Source organism: Castanea sativa, chromosome 9 (assembly GCF_040712315.1).
Source record: "Castanea sativa cultivar Marrone di Chiusa Pesio chromosome 9, ASM4071231v1".
NCBI classification, from domain to species: Eukaryota; Viridiplantae; Streptophyta; class Magnoliopsida; order Fagales; family Fagaceae; genus Castanea; species Castanea sativa.
In genome coordinates this window covers 14,128,388-14,147,832 of record NC_134021.1, presented here as the reverse complement: position 1 = coordinate 14,147,832, position 19,445 = coordinate 14,128,388, and the positions used below count along the sequence as shown (strand labels likewise).

The 19,445-nt window shown below is 32.8% G+C and overlaps 2 protein-coding genes across 2 annotated transcripts; one reads left to right on the top strand and one right to left on the bottom strand.

Annotated features, from left to right (window-relative positions):
• Positions 1-11,585: 11,585 nt before the first annotated feature.
• On the top strand, positions 11,586-13,729 carry LOC142610125 (aquaporin PIP1-2-like). Its single transcript, XM_075781850.1, has 4 exons — positions 11,586-12,214; positions 12,531-12,826; positions 12,917-13,057; positions 13,360-13,729. The coding sequence occupies exons 1-4, from the start codon at positions 11,881-11,883 to the stop codon at positions 13,450-13,452; spliced, it is 864 nt and encodes a 287-aa protein (XP_075637965.1). The 5' UTR covers positions 11,586-11,880; the 3' UTR covers positions 13,453-13,729.
• A 278-nt stretch (positions 13,730-14,007) lies between these two features.
• LOC142610124 (putative F-box protein At3g24700) lies at positions 14,008-15,352 on the bottom strand. Its single transcript, XM_075781849.1, has one exon. The coding sequence runs from the start codon at positions 15,255-15,257 to the stop codon at positions 14,121-14,123; it is 1,137 nt and encodes a 378-aa protein (XP_075637964.1). The 5' UTR covers positions 15,258-15,352; the 3' UTR covers positions 14,008-14,120.
• Positions 15,353-19,445: the final 4,093 nt, after the last annotated feature.

Sequence of the window (19,445 nt, the reverse complement as noted above, 5' to 3'; positions counted from 1 at the left end):
AAAAATATAAAATTATTTTTTAAAATATTTTTTTAATGGTCATGTCAGCGTTGAAAGTGCCAACAATGCACTTAGTTAGCCACATCAACAATTTTCATTAATAAACTAACAGTAAGGACCAAATGGAACGCATTTTTTAGTTTAGGAACTAAAAGTTGTAAAATAGAAATGTAAAGACCAAAATAAAAATGATCCCAAAATGTAGGGACTAAAAGTGCATTTACCATTCATTGATTGAATAAATAAATAAATACAAGTTCAAAAATTTGAACTTTACATGGCTTTGAGTCCTAGTTACAATCTACCAAATATATATGGCTTTTTAGTTCTAGTTACAATCTACCCAAAATAAAAACAAAAGATAAAGCTAAGTCTACTTAACCAAAAATCTAAATTTGGAGGCTAGGTTACTGAATGGGAAGGTATTAGACACCCATTCCGCCCAGACAGAGTCTAGTTTTAGTAGACTCTTGTGACCAATGTACTATTTTATGCATGTTATGTATGATATGTTGAACATGTGAAATAAAAATTAAATCACACAAATTTTTTTATGATTGAAATCTCTTCTTTTGTTTTTGAATCAAATCTGTTTTGATTAGTAAAAAAATTGATTTTGGGTTTATTAAAAATATCAGATCTGTTTTGTAGTATATAGAAAAAAAAAAGTGGTTTTTGGAGATAAAAATTCAAATATGTTTTGTGATGATAAAAAAATTAGTTTTTGGGTTTGTAAAAAAATCAAATATGTTTTTGATAAATAAAAAATGGTTTTAATTCTATGATTGAGCAAAGTTGTGATTGAGCAAGGGATTGTTAGTGATGCTAGGCCTTGTAAGCGGCGTGTTAAGTTTTAGATTCCTGTAAACTAGATTATTTAACCTAATTAATTAACCAAGTGAATACTTAGGTTTATTATTCAGATCCAGCTTAAAACAAAATAATTATATCATGTAAAACAACGGAAAATATAAAGAACACAAAGATCTAATGACCCAGGAAAACCAAACAGGTAAAAAATTTGGGGAGGATTTAGCTTAACTATCCTCAAGGTAAAAAGCAAATTCACTAAAAAGAATTGAAATTTGTACAATAAAATTTAGACCACTAACATCCTATTGCTACCTTGAGTAGAAAACTTACTATCACGATCCCATGATAGCTCCAAGTCTATGGACTACTTCTTTCATTGATCTACAGCAACCACAAGTTCTCCTACTTGTGAATCTTGATCTTCTTGAATGTTCTTTATGCAGCAACTGAAACAACCATTAAGTTCTTGATGTGAATCTTGATCTTGATAGTTCAAAGTGTGTGTATGATGATAAACACCTATAGATCTCACAAAAGATTCACCACACAACTCAAAAAGACTTAGAGAGCTTTTGGGTACAAAACCCTAGATCTACAAAAGAGGCACACTCTTCTCTCTTTGAAAAGCCTTTTAAAAACGTGCTTAGGATTTCCTTTATATACAAGAAGAAATAGATTTGAAACACTAATCCTTTTTGGGCTTGAACTGCTAGTTGGGCCTTAATTAAATTTTTGCAGATACGACTCTCGATCGATCAAGCCTGTTTTTCGATCGGTCGAACCAGGCAAATTCTGAATTCTTCTTTCTGCAGCTTGCTTGGTCTTGAATCTTGACTTGTATCACCTTGAGCATTATCTAATAATATATATAGACTCTAAGATCTGTACTTAGACAAGTTTGGGTTCATGATTTGCCAATTGTTCTAAACTTTTAGAACCTAACACAGCGCAATCATTTTGTCGTCTATTAAGTCTTGAATTGCATGATGAATGGTGAAACAACGGTCAGTGTCATGACTAGGGCCTTGGTGGCAGACACATCTTTTATTTAGATCTTACCTTGAGGGCAAGGGGTTCGGAATTGGTCTTAGGTCCAAGGACTTTAGTAACCCTTTTGCTTTTACCTTATCAAACACTTGGCTCATGGGCATGTACAACTCATGAAATTCTCTTTTAGGCCTAGGCCCTTATGTTACTTACACGGGTGCAATCAATTGATAGAGATCATTTTTATGAATATTAGAAATTTCTGTATCCTTGGAATTAGATCCTATATTCTTTCTAAACCTCGGTGGGTCATCAGTTTTTATGGTTCCATTATTTAAAGCATCCTCAATTTGGGTTCCAGCAGCAAATAGAGCTTTAAAATTGGGAAAGTATTGTGCAAACAAATATTTATGATACACAGGTAACAAATTCTTTACAACCATGGCTAATTGTTCTTCCTCACTAGGCCTACTCATCTTCTGTGCGGCCTTAGCTCTCCACTTGGTGATGAAAGTGGAGAAGGACTCCTTCGGCTCTTGTTTGGTAGTCTCAAGGTCTCTTTTTATGATCTCAACTTCTGTATTGTACTTGTATTGCTTGTGGAACTCTCAGCAGATGTCCTCCCAACTTCTTGCTCTTGCATCATCTATATTGAGGAACCACCTAAGAGCGGCTCCCGTAAATGTGCTTTGGAACATTTGAGCATGCACTTCCTCGGCCGCGCCTAAGGGCTGCATAGCCCTTATGTACATCTTCACATGGGACTTTGAACAACCGGTCCCATCAAACTTGTCAATGTTTGCATCTTGAACTTGGGTGGCAATCTTGCATTGGGGAACAGTGAGAGAAAATCATAGTCCATAAGGTCTTCCATCTTACGGGCTTTTCTAATCATCTCCTCCATCTTATTCATTCTCTCGTTGATCTTCTTCTCACTTTCTATGGCTAGTGGATCATGATCAGTCTTATCTTCCTCTTGATTACTCTTTAGATTCTGAAACTATTGCATCATACGGTTCACGTCTTCCCTTAGCTGAATCTGACTAGCTACCATAATATTAAGTAGCTCTTGGGTGTTCATGGGTTCCTTTGTATTTGGGTGTTCTCATTCTTCTGCTATAGTATGGGGAGCTTTAAACTTCTGGTGGTTTAAACTACCTTAGAGGTCGAAGATGGGGTTGTGGTGTTGCAACAGTGGAGTTTTTTCTATGTTTGACGGCTTCAGTATGGTGATGGGAGTGGCAGGCTTGGAACTGGAGCTACTGGCTTGAGTGTCGGACTTGTGTTCTCTTTGTAATGTGCATTGATAATAGCTTAATTTTGCATATTTATATCATTGTTAGAAAGCATTATCATACTTATTTTGAGTTAATTCATGCATTTTATATTTGATTTTGGAATAATGGTGAATAATTAATTTTGTGCTTAATTGAATCTTATTACGTGAATTTGTCTTTTGTAGGAGAATAAAATTAAATAAGTGGATTTTTGCAAAGAAGAATGCTAATGGACTTTAAATTTACAAGGGCCGTGATGAAGTTAAAGAAGGTCAACCCAATTAAATTTAAGTCCAATTGAAGCAGGGAATCAAAGGAAATTTGCATCAAATTCAAGTTCAATTTGGATTGGGATTTCAGCCTACACATCAGTTAGTATTTTCGGCATAACTTTCTGGTCAGATGTCCAATCGAGATAATTCAAGTTGGGCTGGGAAGTTAACTTAAAGGGCTACAATTCTGTAGTTTACCAAAAGTCTAAATTCTAACAGTAAAATGGCCAAAATCGTCAGTTAAGTGAAGCCTAAAAATCTGGGATTTTCCCCAAACGGGAATTCAACTTGTAATAGAATTCCTTGACCTATTTAAAGGCTCTTTAAGACAAAATTCAAGGAGGCTAGTGCTAGGGCTGGGGGCTGATCATAGAGAGTGCGGCTACTTCTTTGGTTTTCTTCCATGACAGTTATTTTTATTTTTATTTGTCTAGTTTAATGTTTAGTATTTTATTTGTGTGTTTTATTTCAATTACTATGAGTAGCTAAATTTACAATTAGGGTTGAGGATGAAACCTTGTTAAGGATTATCAGTAATATTTATGTGATTTGATTTTTCCCACAATAGTTGTTCTTTAATGATTTAAATTGTTCTTGCTTCATATCAATTGACTAAGATGAGATTCTAGATATGAGTTCAATCATGTTTTTCTCATGATTTAGGATTTATCTTAATTATTTGAATGCTTGGTTTATTAATTCTTGATTTTTATAATTGGATATATCTTGTGATTTGTTTGGCTATAGATACAATTGATGATTTGATTTTACACTTAAGAAGCGAAGAAGAACATACTTTTGATTTTTAAAATAAGGATTTTAATGAAAATATTTTCCATGATAGCAAGATTGATTTCTAGATTATCATGTAGTGGTTGGGAAAAATTAAAGATCATAAATATATGCTGATATGAATTAATAAGGTGGATTCCAAAACCTTAATTCCTTTCCCTTGATTGTTTACATCTTTTTATTGCTTTATATCTTTTGCTTAGTTTAACTATTTGCTTAATTTTATTATTTGCTTAGTTTATTTAATTTCAAAACAACAATTTTTTATTATACTAGATTAGGATTAATTTGGTTAAGATTTAATTAATTTTCCTACGTTCATTCAAGTCCCTGTGGGTTTGACCTCGTTCTTCTCAAACTATACTTCGATACGGTTCGTACACTTGCGAGTATTTTAAAATTTCACAACAACCTTCCTTCAAATCTTGACCAAATTCTCCCCTAATGACAGGCTTGGTCAGGTTAATCAAAGCTAAGACTCCATCCACATCCATCAATCAACCAAAGTAAACACACACAACATGCAATGCAAGTTTAACGGGACCGACCTAAGGATAGGTTCTAAGTCATTACGTTGTAGGGTGGGTTTATTGTTTCGTTGTTTCCCATAGCTTAGACGTTACACCTCCCAACTTGTAATGTAATGAACATTGTGTTGCTCCAAACAACATGGTTTGTCCTTTACAGTCACCAGGAATTGATCCTATGACTTTGGGTTATGAGTTGGTGAGTTCACCACTGGGTACCCGAATGTAATGAAGACCGGTGATCCATGGTTACTACTACCAAAAAATTGTTGCAAAAAGGGTGCATACATATTGTTTGAATGCACACACAATGACAGTTAGAGAAGGATTTTAACAAACAATGCATACAATGAAATATCATACAAAAAAATATCATTCAACATCCCATCAAACATAAACAAACAAACAATAACTATATCATGCAAGACCATGCAAAATAATGGTACATATTTGGTCACTTAAGTCTAATACGAAGCTTAGCCCTTGTGGGAGAATCAAAAAGTGCCTCTCAAAAAAGAGAGATTTTTGGAGTGTTTTTTAGGGCACCTCTCTTTTTGGGTAAGTGGTATGGAATCTCCACTTATTTTTTATGTACAAAAAATAAGAAAAACTAAATACAAAATTTCATGACTGAATGTTCCATTCATTGATTAAATAAATAAATAAAATACAAGTTTGCAAATTTGAACTTTACATGGTTTTGAGTCCTAGTTACAATCTACCAAATATACATGGCTTTTTGGTCCTAGTTATAATCTACCCAAAATAAAAATAAAAGATAAAGCTAAGTCTATTTAACCAAAAATCTAAATCCGGAGGCTGGGTTACGAAATGAAAAGGTGTTAGGTACCCATTTCGCCCAAACAAAGTCTGGTTTTCTAGACTTTTGTGACCAATGCACTATTTTATGCATGTTAAGTATAATATGTTGAACATGTGAAATAAAAATTAAATCACACAAATTTGTTTATGATTGAAATCTCTTCTTTTGTTTTTGAATCAAATTTGTTTTGGTTGGTAAAAAAATTGATTTTGGGTTTGTTTAAAATATCAGATCTGTTTTGTAGTATATAGAAAAAAAATGTTTTTTGGAGATAAAAATATTAGATATGTTTTGTGATGATAAAAAAATTGGTTTTTGGGTTTGTAAAAAAATCAGATCTATTTTAAATAAATTAAAAAATGGTTTTAATTTTGTAATTTAAAAAAATGGTTTTTTGAAGAGAATTTCACTCATAATTTGAATTTGTTCAATCATGAATTAAAACAAACACAAAAATAAACATAGTAGTACATGATCTCTTCCTTTATTTCAACAATTTGCATCTATTAAAAAATAAGATTTGTATCTTAAGAAAGATACAAATCAGTTTTGATTTAAGAAAAACTTAGATCTACATCTAAAAAAGATGTAGATCTATTTTTATATTGAGAAAAATTCCAAATCTACATCTAGAAAAGATGCAGATCTATTTTTTGATTAAAAAAGTCAGATCTACATCTTATAAAGTTGTAGATCTGTTTTTATTTCAAGAACAAGTATTATTCACAAGCAAATTATTGACATTCAAGAAAAAGATTATAACAATCATGTGGAAAAAACAATCATGCTTTAAACAAAACAATTACGAGTCATTCATGTTATGGAAATAAATATTCATCAACATAAAAGGGAACATGGAAAAGATAGGGTACAGGAAACAACCTCTTGCATGAGCACTCTTTGTTCTTAAGAGGATGTTTTAGGGTTCAAAAAAACTTATTCAGTTATACTTGAAACCTAAAAACCCTAATTCTTGTAGCAATTCTCAGAGAGGATCAAAGAATTTCAACACTCTTTTAGTCTCAAAACGTATGCCCTCAGAGCGTAAAAAAAAGGTGCTGAATTATGAGATTTAGCCTCTATTTATAGAGGTCAGAGGACTCTAAAAAATAGGTATGGACGATTAGGGTTTGAATCCAAATGCATTCTTTTACGAAAAGGTCGAAAATGGTGTGCATTATCATCATTCGAAGGCCGTTAAGCCAAAGCCCATCCAAGTGCAATTCGGCACTTTTAGAGTGCCATTCAGACTTTTGTGTTCGGGTGCCATTTGGACTCTTCTTGAGTTTTTTGGCCGATCCTTGTATCTAGACGTGTTTTCATCCTCCGTCTATGATTTTTTTTTTATCTCTTTTCTAGATAATTCAGGCTTTTTAAGAACAATTATCTTGAACAATTATCTTGTGGATAAATTCCTTAAAATAAATCTTGATAAAGTTCAGGTTATCCACAATTTTATTGTTATCCAATCACCCTTTTTATTCCTATGCATGCATCCCTATCTTAAACACTAATTATCAACCAATCACAAAATTATTTAATTAATTTTAATTATTTGACCAATTAGAATTAATTTAAATTAATCGTGTATGGTCGGCTCTTCCTAGACACAACGTATATGGACCGTGCAAACTTGATCATGCGATATCTTTCGATTCGATGGTTCAATTTAGAAATCAGAAACACTGTTGCGACCGTTAGATTCTCAAAATCATTTTCATGATACGTAATGAATGACATGATGCATGTAATGTAAAGACAAAATGATGTATGTAATGCAAGAACAGAATGATGAATGTGATGCAATTATGATTTTTTTGGGTACATGGATAGCCATTTGAGTCATTCTCCTTGATTAAATCATATGTGCAAAATCGAGTGTCTACAGTTGCTTTTGTTGATAATTGCAAAACAAACATTAAAGTAAATGCTTTGAATTTCAAACATTTTGTTCACATGAGCAGTTAGAGTCTTGAAAACACAAGAAACAAAGAGACAAAAAGAAGGTAAAGAAAAACAGATCTAAGACCACAGAATAGAAGAGGAAGATGAAGCTACAGCGGAAAAATCAAAGATGTACGAACTAAACAGAAAAAATGACTAGGAGGAGAAGGGGAGATGACCGGTGATCTAGAGGCTATGGCGGCAGAGCAAGTGAGCTGTCTGCCACTACTTTTTCTTCTTTGTTCTTATTGTTTTCTATACTGGCCAATTTATGTTTTCCAGCTGAGATATCCGGTATTTGCCGATACATCTGGTATTGTTTGGTATAGGCTGGTACTTTGAGCAATACGAATCAAAGGGATTTTTGTATCGGTTAGCTCGCCGGAACGATGAATTCTAGCTGTACCGACCGGTATGGTATGGTATTCACTCCCTTGAATAGAATCCAAATGAATCTTTTGTTATACATGAGGCAAAAGTTGTATGACTCATTTTCCAAAAGTAGAAAATATTCATTTTGAAATCTACCCTAAATATATACACTTAAATTTTAGTAGCTAGTATCAAATTTTGACAATGGCTGGTGTGCCTTATGTCAAAACTTCACTTTCTTGAGTAATTCTTAAGTATTTCTAGAGTGTGAAAAATTATGCTCCATTCACAATGTTGAATCTGTAGCAAAAAAAAAAAAAAAAAAAACACACACACACACACACACACACACAAAGGCAAACACTTAAGACACCTTTGCAATGGCTTGTGAATAACTATAGCTAACAAGAAAGGATGCTACTATAACATCTAAAAATAGATGTTATTGTAGCATCATGCAAACATTAAAATCTCATATTTTTATTTTCTCTCTAGTTTTCACAATGGCTGGTATTACTTTAAGGATAAAGTTTAGCTATAAAATTAGTTGTAATATTATACTACAACCTTACTCAATATTTTTTTTATGAGAAATAATATGTTTACAACATTTTCACAACATTTTTATAACAAATCCTAAATGACAAGTTGTTACTGGCTGTTATTGTTGGGGTAAAAAAGTAATTTTAGTGTTAGGTTCAAATTTAAACCAATAACAGCTGACTACCTATGATTTGTTGTAAAAATATTGTAGACGTAGCACTTCCCTTTTTTTATTTTGTTGAAGGTGAATATTTGACAAATCCACTATTAGATTACATCTTCTTCTTATATCCTTCATGCTTGTAAAATTTCTAAAAAATTAAAGATCAATAACTATGCAAGTTTTTGTAATTTAAAATTATGCATAAAATATAAACTTATAGATCATATAGTAAATAATATCTTATTAATACAAAAATTTGACATGTGTATTAAGAGCATTAAGAACATGTAATTCAATGGTTCAATTTTCAAAATATATAGTAATATTTATTTTATTGAATAATATTGTAGTCTTATATTACAACTAATTTTATAGTTAAACTTTATCTTTATTTTAATATGCTGAGAGTATATTATCTTAATGTATTGAGAATGCAATATAAAGAATAGAATGTAAGGTGACATAAGATTGATTATGTAAAATAAATAAAGTACGTTTTGGAGATGCAAAATGCATATTAATTTGAAGAAGCTGATGGGAGTGATCTTATTGATCCAAAAGAAAATCGTTGTCCGTTTAGTCTTCCCTGTAAATTTTGAATTTACGAAGTTGCTTTCTAAAAATTCGAACGTTGAGTTAGACATATATATCTTGGAGCAAATCAATATGTCGGTAAGCTAGCTAACATGGATGTCTAACTTTTGGAACCTTTTTTGTGTCTATGACCGTTACCCAATTTTCATGAATTTTGATTTCTTATGGGACTACAAACTACAAAGAACAAACAACTTAGCCCCTCTCATGATATATAATATAAAAGGATTTCTTTTTTTTAGAATGAAATAATATAGTGTTGGAAATACTTGCAAATTCTTAGATTTGTGAAATGCAAATAACAGAAAGAACATAACACACGTAAGAAATTATATGGTTCGGTAATTTTTCTACGCTCATATAGTTACAATAATTTACTATTTTCAAGAAAAATATACAAAATACTGCAAAAATGATATTCTTATCTATCCAAAATAAATTAAACTTCAAAAAACCTATCATTAAAAACTGTAACACTTTTATATCGAATCTGTTCATATTTCAGATTAAACACAAACTAAACTTTACATATCCGACATTTAAAAAGGATATAGTTATACTAACTAGTCTATTTTAATACAAATGATATATATCCTTATAGATTAATATATATATATATATATATATATATATAAAAAGATATATATATCCTTATAAATTAAAAGACAAAAACCATATGACTACCCGTTAGGCAGTTCAGAAATTAAGCTCACATAACACGTGCACGAAACATTGAGCTGGACGGCAAAAAGTCGGTCCTCCTGACACATACATGTCTTTTTAAGCTTGTGGTTGTCGTCATGACTCATTAGCCACTACCATTTCTGTGGCTCAAATTCCTTAGTCGGTTCCCATGGAGGCGCTCGTGATTATTGTAATGAGCCATTAATTTCTCTTTGTGGGACCAAACCCACACTTTATATATTAACGACAAAGATCATCTGAAAAAAAAAAAAAAAAAAAAAATCTCACAGTATAATGGTTCAAGTTTTATTAATACAAGGAATTAACACACACCTAGGGGTTTATAAATGTTGTAAAATTCCACAGTTTATAGTAAAAGCTGCACTATGCTGAAAGGTTAATCACTGTTACATTTTCCTTCCTTTTATTTCTGTTTTTCTCTCCAAAAAAAAGTTACTTGGATTGTAAGTTTTATCACTTGATCTTCTTCTTTTAAGCCACAACATTTTTTTTTTTAATTTAAAAATGTGGCTTATTTTCTAGATGGGTATGCTAATAATAGCGCAGATAATTCGAATGATGACATTGATAATACAAAAAATTATATTAAAAAAATCTATGATTTAATAGCTTATCATAGGTTATTAATTAATCATAGGCCAATAATGGAAACAGAAAAATATACCAAAATGAATAAGTTCAAGAAGCTACTCGCCCTGTTCCTGTCAGAACCCACCAACCTTATCTCTATGAGTCCTAACAATAAATAAATAAAAATGAAGATGAAGATGAAAATTAATATATATATATATATATATATATATATATATATATTATTGATAACGAAAATGACCTTAAACCAGGATTAAAGGAACATAATTTCATATAAAATAGGAAGTTGACATTATCACATTTAGGCCTAGAGAAAAAGAAAAACATTTAAGAAATTTTAAGATGGATGCTCACCTTGTTTATATGTAACGAATTGTATCAATACCCTTCAATTGATGTGTTTAACTGAAAATTACATTCAAATTAAGAGCATCAAACACCTTATGTGTCAAATTTATACTCCAGAAAATGACAAAAACTAGTCCATTGTTGGATGTTAGTTAAAGGTTAAAAACTTAGTTACTCTTTTTTAAGTACTATTCCTTAGATTTCTCAATATAATTTAAAATTTCACGTACATAACTGCTTTGATTAATACAAGTGTACCGCATAAACAATCTCTAAAAAAAAGATATACAATATAAACAATGTATATTTTTAAATAACAAATAAGTTAATAAGAGAAGATTCTAAGTTTTGCCCTTTGGTAAAATAATGTCACAGAGAAAAATGTAAAGAATAGCATTTTAAAAACTTTTGACGTGTGTATGCTACTAGTTTTTACAAACTTTGAAATAATTAAGAACATCATTCAAGTGCATTCGCGTGCCCTCTTTTAGTCCCACGATTACTTCCTAGTCTTCGAGTGTTTCATCCAATTACCTTTCGCCATCAATTCCAATTTCCAAACTTTAATTCAAAGTCAAGAATGTTTGCAAATTATAAAAGCAAAGTGATAGTTACAAATGAGAAAGACAAGGACAAGGACACCCATATCTCTTCATGATTACAAGTAAAGAAACAAAATAGTAACGTTAGGTATACAACTTTTTTTTTTTTTTTTCCAATAACAATATTTGATATTTTCTTTAAAGGATCATAACAATATTTGATATAATCCGCTGTTATTGAATTAATAGCACTTTCACCTAAGTTTATATACCCTATATTTATTATGTACCAATCATAATATATTTTGTTGCTAATTGTAAAAATGTTGTTTCTTGAAGTTTTTGAGTTGAATGAGTGGTCGGTCGGTTGGAAGTCACGACAATGCACAGTTTATTCTCTCTCAAAATTAATTCAACTGGGACCTTCCAACCTTTGTCACGCTACAAATAGCCCATTCCTTACTCCTGACTTCATCAGCCTTTTGATTGACTCACTCAACAACCAGTTCTTGCAAAAAGCCTTAAGTATACCACATTGAGATAGTAAGAGCACAAGCATTGTTCTTTTCTAAAACTAGAGAAACAAAATGGAAGGAAAGGAAGAGGATGTGAGGTTGGGAGCTAATAGGTACAGAGAGAGGCAGCCTATTGGAACGGCAGCTCAAAGCCAAGACACCAAGGACTATCAGGAGCCACCTCCAGCTCCTATCTTTGAGCCTGGGGAGTTATCATCATGGTCCTTTTACAGGGCAGGCATAGCAGAGTTTGTGGCCACATTCTTGTTCCTTTACATCACTGTTTTAACAGTGATGGGTGTGGCCAAATCTCCTAGCAAGTGTTCTACTGTGGGTATTCAAGGAATAGCTTGGGCTTTTGGTGGGATGATCTTTGCTCTTGTCTATTGCACTGCTGGCATTTCAGGTAACCCCAAGACTTAATATGACACCTCTGAATTTGTGAACTGAATTAGATAAGCGTGTGTTATGCGGGCATATGTTAAGTCTCACATCAGGTATTTACTAAATTGGATTACATAAACTATTACAAATAGTTCCAATCGTAGCTTGACTAATCATTTTGAGGTAAAGAGTATTTGTGACTAGCGTTCACTTAGGTTGTGACACTTAATGTCACATGTAAAACGAAAACAAAGCCATTCAAGCTCCATATAATAAGCTTAAAATACAACCTTAGATTTGTGAGGTCTAATTGTTTGTGGGGAACTGGTGTTGTGCAGGAGGTCATATTAACCCAGCAGTGACTTTTGGGCTGTTGTTGGCAAGGAAGCTCTCGCTGACCAGGGCTGTGTTTTACATGATAATGCAATGCTTGGGAGCTATCTGTGGTGCTGCTGTGGTAAAGGGCTTCCAAAAAAACCAGTACGAGAGGCTTGGTGGTGGAGCCAATACCATCAGCCATGGATATACCAAGGGTGATGGCCTTGGAGCAGAGATTGTTGGCACCTTTGTGCTTGTCTACACTGTCTTCTCTGCCACTGATGCCAAGCGAAATGCCCGGGATTCCCATGTTCCTGTGAGCAAAATCTTAACATAATATGCGTTTCTTTTTCTAACAATCAATTATTGTAACTTTCATGACTTTAACAACGAACTTTATGTTCAGATCTTGGCGCCACTGCCTATTGGGTTTGCAGTGTTTCTGGTTCACTTGGCCACCATTCCTATCACAGGAACTGGTATCAACCCAGCTAGGAGTCTTGGTGCGGCCCTCATTTACAACAAGGACCTTGCTTGGGATGACCATGTAAGCTTTTTATCATCATTCTTATTACTAGTGAAACTATAAAAGAATGTGGCTGATCCTGACTGGTCTTATCCATAGCCATAGAAATAGCCGACCCCAAAATTTTGAGATTAAGACTTGAGAATTGAATCAAAAAATATCAAAAATCTAAGAAAGTTAAAAATGTCATATTAACAAGTTATCATGTCAGAACTTTGAAAAGATAGGAATTAAGAGATGAAGCCAGTGCAAAAAACACTTAAATAACATATTTGTTGCAGAATTTCTCTGACAGTTTCTTGTTTATATGTGTTCTGGTGCAGTGGATATTCTGGGTGGGACCATTCATTGGGGCAGCACTTGCTGCTTTGTACCATCAGATAGTGATCAGGGCCATCCCGTTCAAGTCTAAGTGATGCATCATTGAAGCAAAGACCTGAAAAATGACTGTTTGATATCTGAAGTTACTCTACCCAGTGGGAAATCTCCCTCTATAAGTTTTCCTTCTACCATGGTTTTTTCTTGTATTTTCTTCTTCATGTATGAAAAAGGTCAAGCAAACAAAAAGATGAGGCCTATGTTCTAGTCTTACTCAACTTTTCCTCTCATTTGGGATTGCTTGTTCTCTATGTTTTCATGATGGCATGTGTATAATTACCCCTTTTGAAATCAAAAATAATTTATCCTTTTGAAGCTCTCTCTTTCTCCTAAGTATCATTTAACTGAAACAAGACACTACAATTGGGATAGGATATTAGGATTTGGTAAGCAGAGTGCATCAACTGACAAGAAACAAATTCTTAAATGTTAATAATAGGATCACATAAACAGCACAATATTAAGGCATGGTTAACATGTAACAAGAGTCAAGAGAGACGAATTAAGCACCATGGACTTTAACTCTTAAAGACCTATAAGTCAATATTGGCATCCTGCTATTACTTAATGCAATTGTGGAATTGGTCACACCAAAAAGTTCAGCAACGAATTGGATTGGTTCCCAGTTCAGAAGCTAGGTTGAGTCTAACCTCTACAACTATCACAGAATAAAACATAAAAGTGTCTGAAATTCAAATTAACCTCATCACACAAATTTAATTTCCTTCAGATCTTTGTTTCCTCCATCCACAGTAGCTAGGCTCTCCATGTAAGTTGCAATGCTGGTAGAAAACATTGGAGCTCCATTAGTTGGAACTGCCTCTGCTTTGCCAATAGTGGGGTCATATAGTAACAACTCATCCTTATGATTCTGCAATATGACCACCCCATTTTCCCAACACCCCAATGGAGTCCAAAGAGTTGAGAAAGGTCCAATTCTAAGTACTTGAACCCAACACTCATCAACAACATGGTCCTCCTTCATCACCCAAAGTTCAATAAATCTGATATCTTTTTCATAGGAAGGATAATACATTATAGCAACAGATTCATTGTATACCCCAAGTTTCTTGCTATACGTATAGTGATAATCTTTAGCACCAGGCACATCAACCTGTAGAAAAACCTCATTGCCCATGTCAAAGGACAAGACAAACTCCTCGCGAAGCACGTCTCTTCGAGGTACAAAGATTGTGTTTGGACAAATGGGCCCAAACCCCAACCAATATGGCACTCCTTTGAGCACCACTGAACACCTTCTCTGTTCAACATAACAGGGTATAATTGCATTGATCACTCTCCAAGAACCTGAACTCGTAGAGTACACTTCAACTTTGGGAGTAATTTTACCGCTAAGTAGGTAATTAGTATTCACCATCCTCACCACCTTGTAATCCTCAACATGAAAACCAAATCCTATAGACCACGTGATTAAAGGATTAAAAAACTCGGTGCTAATGCATGGTGTAGGTAGAACCTTGTGTTCTTTTGTTGCAGGGTTCCATAAGACAATCTCCGAGTCCCGGGACAAACAGACTAAGCCATTACACGAACCAACAATGACTTCACGTTCTACTTTTGGAGTTCTAGGACTATCTATAACATTGAGTGTTTTGTTTGATAGCAATGAGATGGCATGGTTTTCGGCTTGAGTGTGAACAAGTAGGTGATGGCAATTATTGGCTGATGAGTAATTGAGATGGGTGGCAATAAAATTTGGATTGTGCAAGAAGGTAAACCAAGATTTGCACACCAACCTGAATCGTATCAAGGACTTGACTGGTAGCCTCAAGAGAATGTTTGTGAGTATTTCTTCTGGCAAATACTTTGTCCTTGTTTCCATGGCTCGGATTACCCTCTCAAATCAGTGATCACTCTGGTCCGGTTTGCTAGAGATTGCCCTGCACTTTTGGAGGAGATTAAGGTTTAATTCTAAGACTGCTGTTACCAGTGTGCGTGTGTTCAACGCCTATAGCTTAAGCCTTTGAGGTGAGAAATTATGCGGTTCTGTTTCTGTGCCCTGCGCTTTTCTTTTGGACCTAATAAGAGTCCATAGCCCTTAGGCCTTTTTAGTTATTGGGTTGCACATCACAAATAGTTTATTGTTTGCTCAAAAAAATAAGAAATAAAAATTTGATCATCCCAATTCTAATTATTTTAATGGACAAATTTTAGTTACAAAATTGATTGTAACTTAAGAGTAGAACCTTACTCAATAATATAAATATTATTACATATTTTGAAAATCTAACCATTGAATTATATGTTCTTTACGCCTTTTATATATATAAGATAGACTAATATAGCATAATCTAAGTATAAATGACTAAATGTGTGTGAAGTTCTCTCTTAGAGACTTGAACCCTGCCCCTTACCCCCACACGACCCCACCCTACAAGTACTTATACTTATGAAGTGACCACCACCTTTAATACAAATATCAAATTTTGTTTCAATCGAATATTATTTACTATATGATCTATAAACTTATATTTTATGCATAATATTAAACTACAAAAACTTACAATTTAAACAATATATTGATGACATAACTATTGAACTTTAATTTTCTAAAAATTTTGCAAGCATGGAGGATATAAGAAGTAGATATAATTCAATGGTGGATTTATCAAAATTCACCTCCAATAAAAAATATATTGAGTAAGATTGCAGCCTTAGATTACAAACCAATTTTATAGTTAAACTTTATCATTTTTTTAAAGCCTAGCTGTATAAGCTTAAACACAAAAAAAGCCCAACAACAAAAGTAGAAATTGTTCATCTTAAACCTCAGAAAAAACTCATTTAGATCTTCATAAATTTGAAATAAAACTAATGGAAATTTCTTAGTTTACATTGCACTATTAATATAAGATATACATTGCCCTAAACTAATAGATAAACGTATTCTAGGCAGTAACAATTAAAGTTCACTTAACAATGATAATTAATATGTTTAGAAACAATAGATGATTTCCAAGATTTGATCTTAGCAACAATAATTAGTATGTTCATTGTATTAAGAAAAAAAAAATGTCAAATGAACTTTTAGTTTATCTTTTATTATCTTGTTAGTATGTATTATGAACAAATTTGTAATAATAGAACCACATAGACCGCAAGAATGGGATAGCAATTTTTCCTCACCCCGCTTAACCCGTCCCTCCCCGCTTCGCCTCGTGTGGATTTTCTCCGCCCTCAAAGGCGGTGGGGCGGAGATGGGGCAAGATTTTAGCCCCACACCATGGGGCGGAGTGGGGATGGGTTTAAACTTTTTAGATCCACCCCACCCCATCCCCACCCCACCCCGCATTACTAAGGGTTATAATTGTAGTTTTTCATACCCTAAAACCTTACTATTTAAACAAACATATTAATATTAGCATATTTTATTTTACCCAATGTGATTCTCTGCCTTTATTTTGTTATGTGTTATATTATGAGATTTTTATTTATTTATTTATGATTGTCTTGTTAAATACTTGGATATATTATTCACTTTTTTCTAAAAATTGATTTGATTTTATGGGATAAATTTTGTTCTAATTTTGAGTATATTATTATTAATGAAATATGTTTCATTAAGAAAATTGTACTAGTTGTAGTCAAATTAACAAAAAGTAGAGTTTTACGGGGTGGGGCGGGGTTTCACGGGGCCCTAAGGGGCGGGGATAGGATGAGAAAGTATTCCCCATTATGCGGGGCGGGAATGAGATAAGACAAAACTATGAGGGGTGGGGATGAAGACCCCATCCTTCGGCCCCGCCCTGCCCTATTGCCATCCCTACGCAAGATTCATCTCTTACCTAAGATTAATTTTCTTACTAACCCCCCTAGAAGAAAATCCTAGAATTGCCACTGACTTGCACTAGGAGTTTAGGATTCAAGGAATATTCTTGTTGTATTACACATTTCTCTTACATAAATGTTGATTCCATGTTTGAAACTCACTTGTGAAATCTACTTTTATATGAAAGAAATATGTAGCATACTAAATATACTAAATAATTTCACCTCTTGTGTATTATCAAAGAGGCTAATAAAAAGTAAGCTATTATGAAAAAATACATGACTGTTAATCAAAGTAAGATCATAAACATATATATTAATCACATGATAATTAAATAAGTTGTGATTAAAAGTACATGTGAATGCTTGTTTGAAACGCCATATAATAGGTTGAAATAACTTTTCTCCAAACTCATTTTTATCATTCATTCTATATTTTCTATGGGTTTTTATCACTCATTCAACATGTTGTAAGAGAAATTATGATACCCATGTCATATGCATACCCCCCCCCCCAAAAAAAAGAAAAACAACAAACAAAGCACAAGATTATATGATAAGTTAATTCTTCCCTGACTATTCCCCCACCCCAAAAAAATAATAAAAAACAAGAAACAAAGCACAAGATTTGTAAAGTAGACGGTAGACCTTTTTTTATTTTTATTTTTTTATTATTGTTTTGTTTTGTTTATGCTAATCATCACAAATGGATCACATGACTCACATCACTACAATAACTTTTCTCTTTGGGACACAATACAAGCCCAAACTCTCAGTGTTTAAACTCAGTAGTTCCTTTGGGCCTTGGCCCACGTAATTTTGTCGAAAAACCAAAAATAACTCTATCCGGATGCGCATCTACCCCCTCCAAGATCCAGTTTTTTTTTTTTTTTTTTAACAAGAACCAATCCCTATAATTTTTTTTAAAAACAATTAGTTTTTTGGATAAATAATATAGAATTTTAATAAATAATATAGAATTCCATGATAATTATTCTTTATCTTCAGGTCAAGACATTGATTAGTTTTTTGTGTAAGCATAATTGGAATCTCAGATCACTTAATCAATGACAAGAGATAACAATTAAATTTATGGCCCCATAAATTTTAGGGTCGTTACTTGTTAGTGGTTGTTAACCATTAGATTTTTGTATGTGTCACAGAAAACAATATATTAGAATATTGTGCAAGTTAGCCATTTGGCCCATTTCTAAATGTATAACAATGATGAAAAAAAAAATGATAAAAAATAAATTTCTGAAAACATCCCCGTTGGCCCAACATATCAGATTTTTCCTAATTAAGTAGCTAATTGGTTGGAATCATTTATTATGACCCTTTGTTTTAAGGAGAATTTCATGGTATACATTTTTTTATATGTACCATATCTACTTAATATTGACAATTCATAAAGGATATTGAATTATTTAATATATTATTTATAATATTATAAAATGTTAAGATTTTTTTTGGCTGGGGAAATTAAATGTTAAGATTCGATAGATATGATATGTAAAATAATAAGTGTTTATATTATAGAATGACCAGTTGTTTAGACATTATTTGCACCCTCCTAGCTAGGTCACCTTGCCAGAACAGGAAAGCTGTTTCGTGGGAACCATTTGCCAAACTTTTAATGAAAACAATCTTTGTATAATGAGGGTGACTGACATGATCAATTGTAATTCAATGTTGTAGGACTGTTACTAGTAGTCTCACAAGTCACAAATCAAAGTGGTATTTCAGGGATTTGAAAGACAACGCTCTTATTAAGCATGATTAAGTTGATTAAAAGCTTCTTAACTACCCGACAGGCCTCTCCAATAATTCTATAAGACATTGGCGTTATCACGTTACTGAATATTGATGTGATGACAGCGACAAAGTCCTGCGATTCAGTAATATTATTGTTTGATGTTCTCTATGGGAAGGACATGGACTTGTACACCTCCACTTTCTAACTTTAAACAATTTATGTTTCACGTAATAATAGTATATAAAGTTTTAATTTATATCAAGTTTTGAATGGAGTTATGGTGCGGTTTTATATTATAAATTTTTTTTCCTCTCTTGTGTGTGTTTCTCAAAAAAAAAAAAAAAATAATAATAATAATAATAATAATAATGAATAATTGTCTCACAGTATAACTTGTCTTACGCTTCCATAAAAGTTACTAAGGCTTTTGAGTGAAGTTGTAGTATACTTTTATATTAGAACCTCTCTCTCTCTCTCTTGTGTGTG

What these genes read in the sequence shown, in the direction of transcription:
- LOC142610125 (XM_075781850.1), top strand. Translation starts at nt 11,881, where the DNA reads ATGGAAGGAAAGGAAGAGGATGTGAGGTTGGGAGCTAATAGGTACAGA. An exon ending in TTGCACTGCTGGCATTTCAG is followed by an intron (nt 12,215 to 12,530) that starts GTAACCCCAAGA and finishes GGTGTTGTGCAG; the next exon opens with GAGGTCATATTAACCCAGCA. An exon ending in ACCTTGCTTGGGATGACCAT is followed by an intron (nt 13,058 to 13,359) that starts GTAAGCTTTTTA and finishes GTTCTGGTGCAG; the next exon opens with TGGATATTCTGGGTGGGACC.
- LOC142610124 (XM_075781849.1), bottom strand. Translation starts at nt 15,257, where the DNA reads ATGGAAACAAGGACAAAGTATTTGCCAGAAGAAATACTCACAAACATT.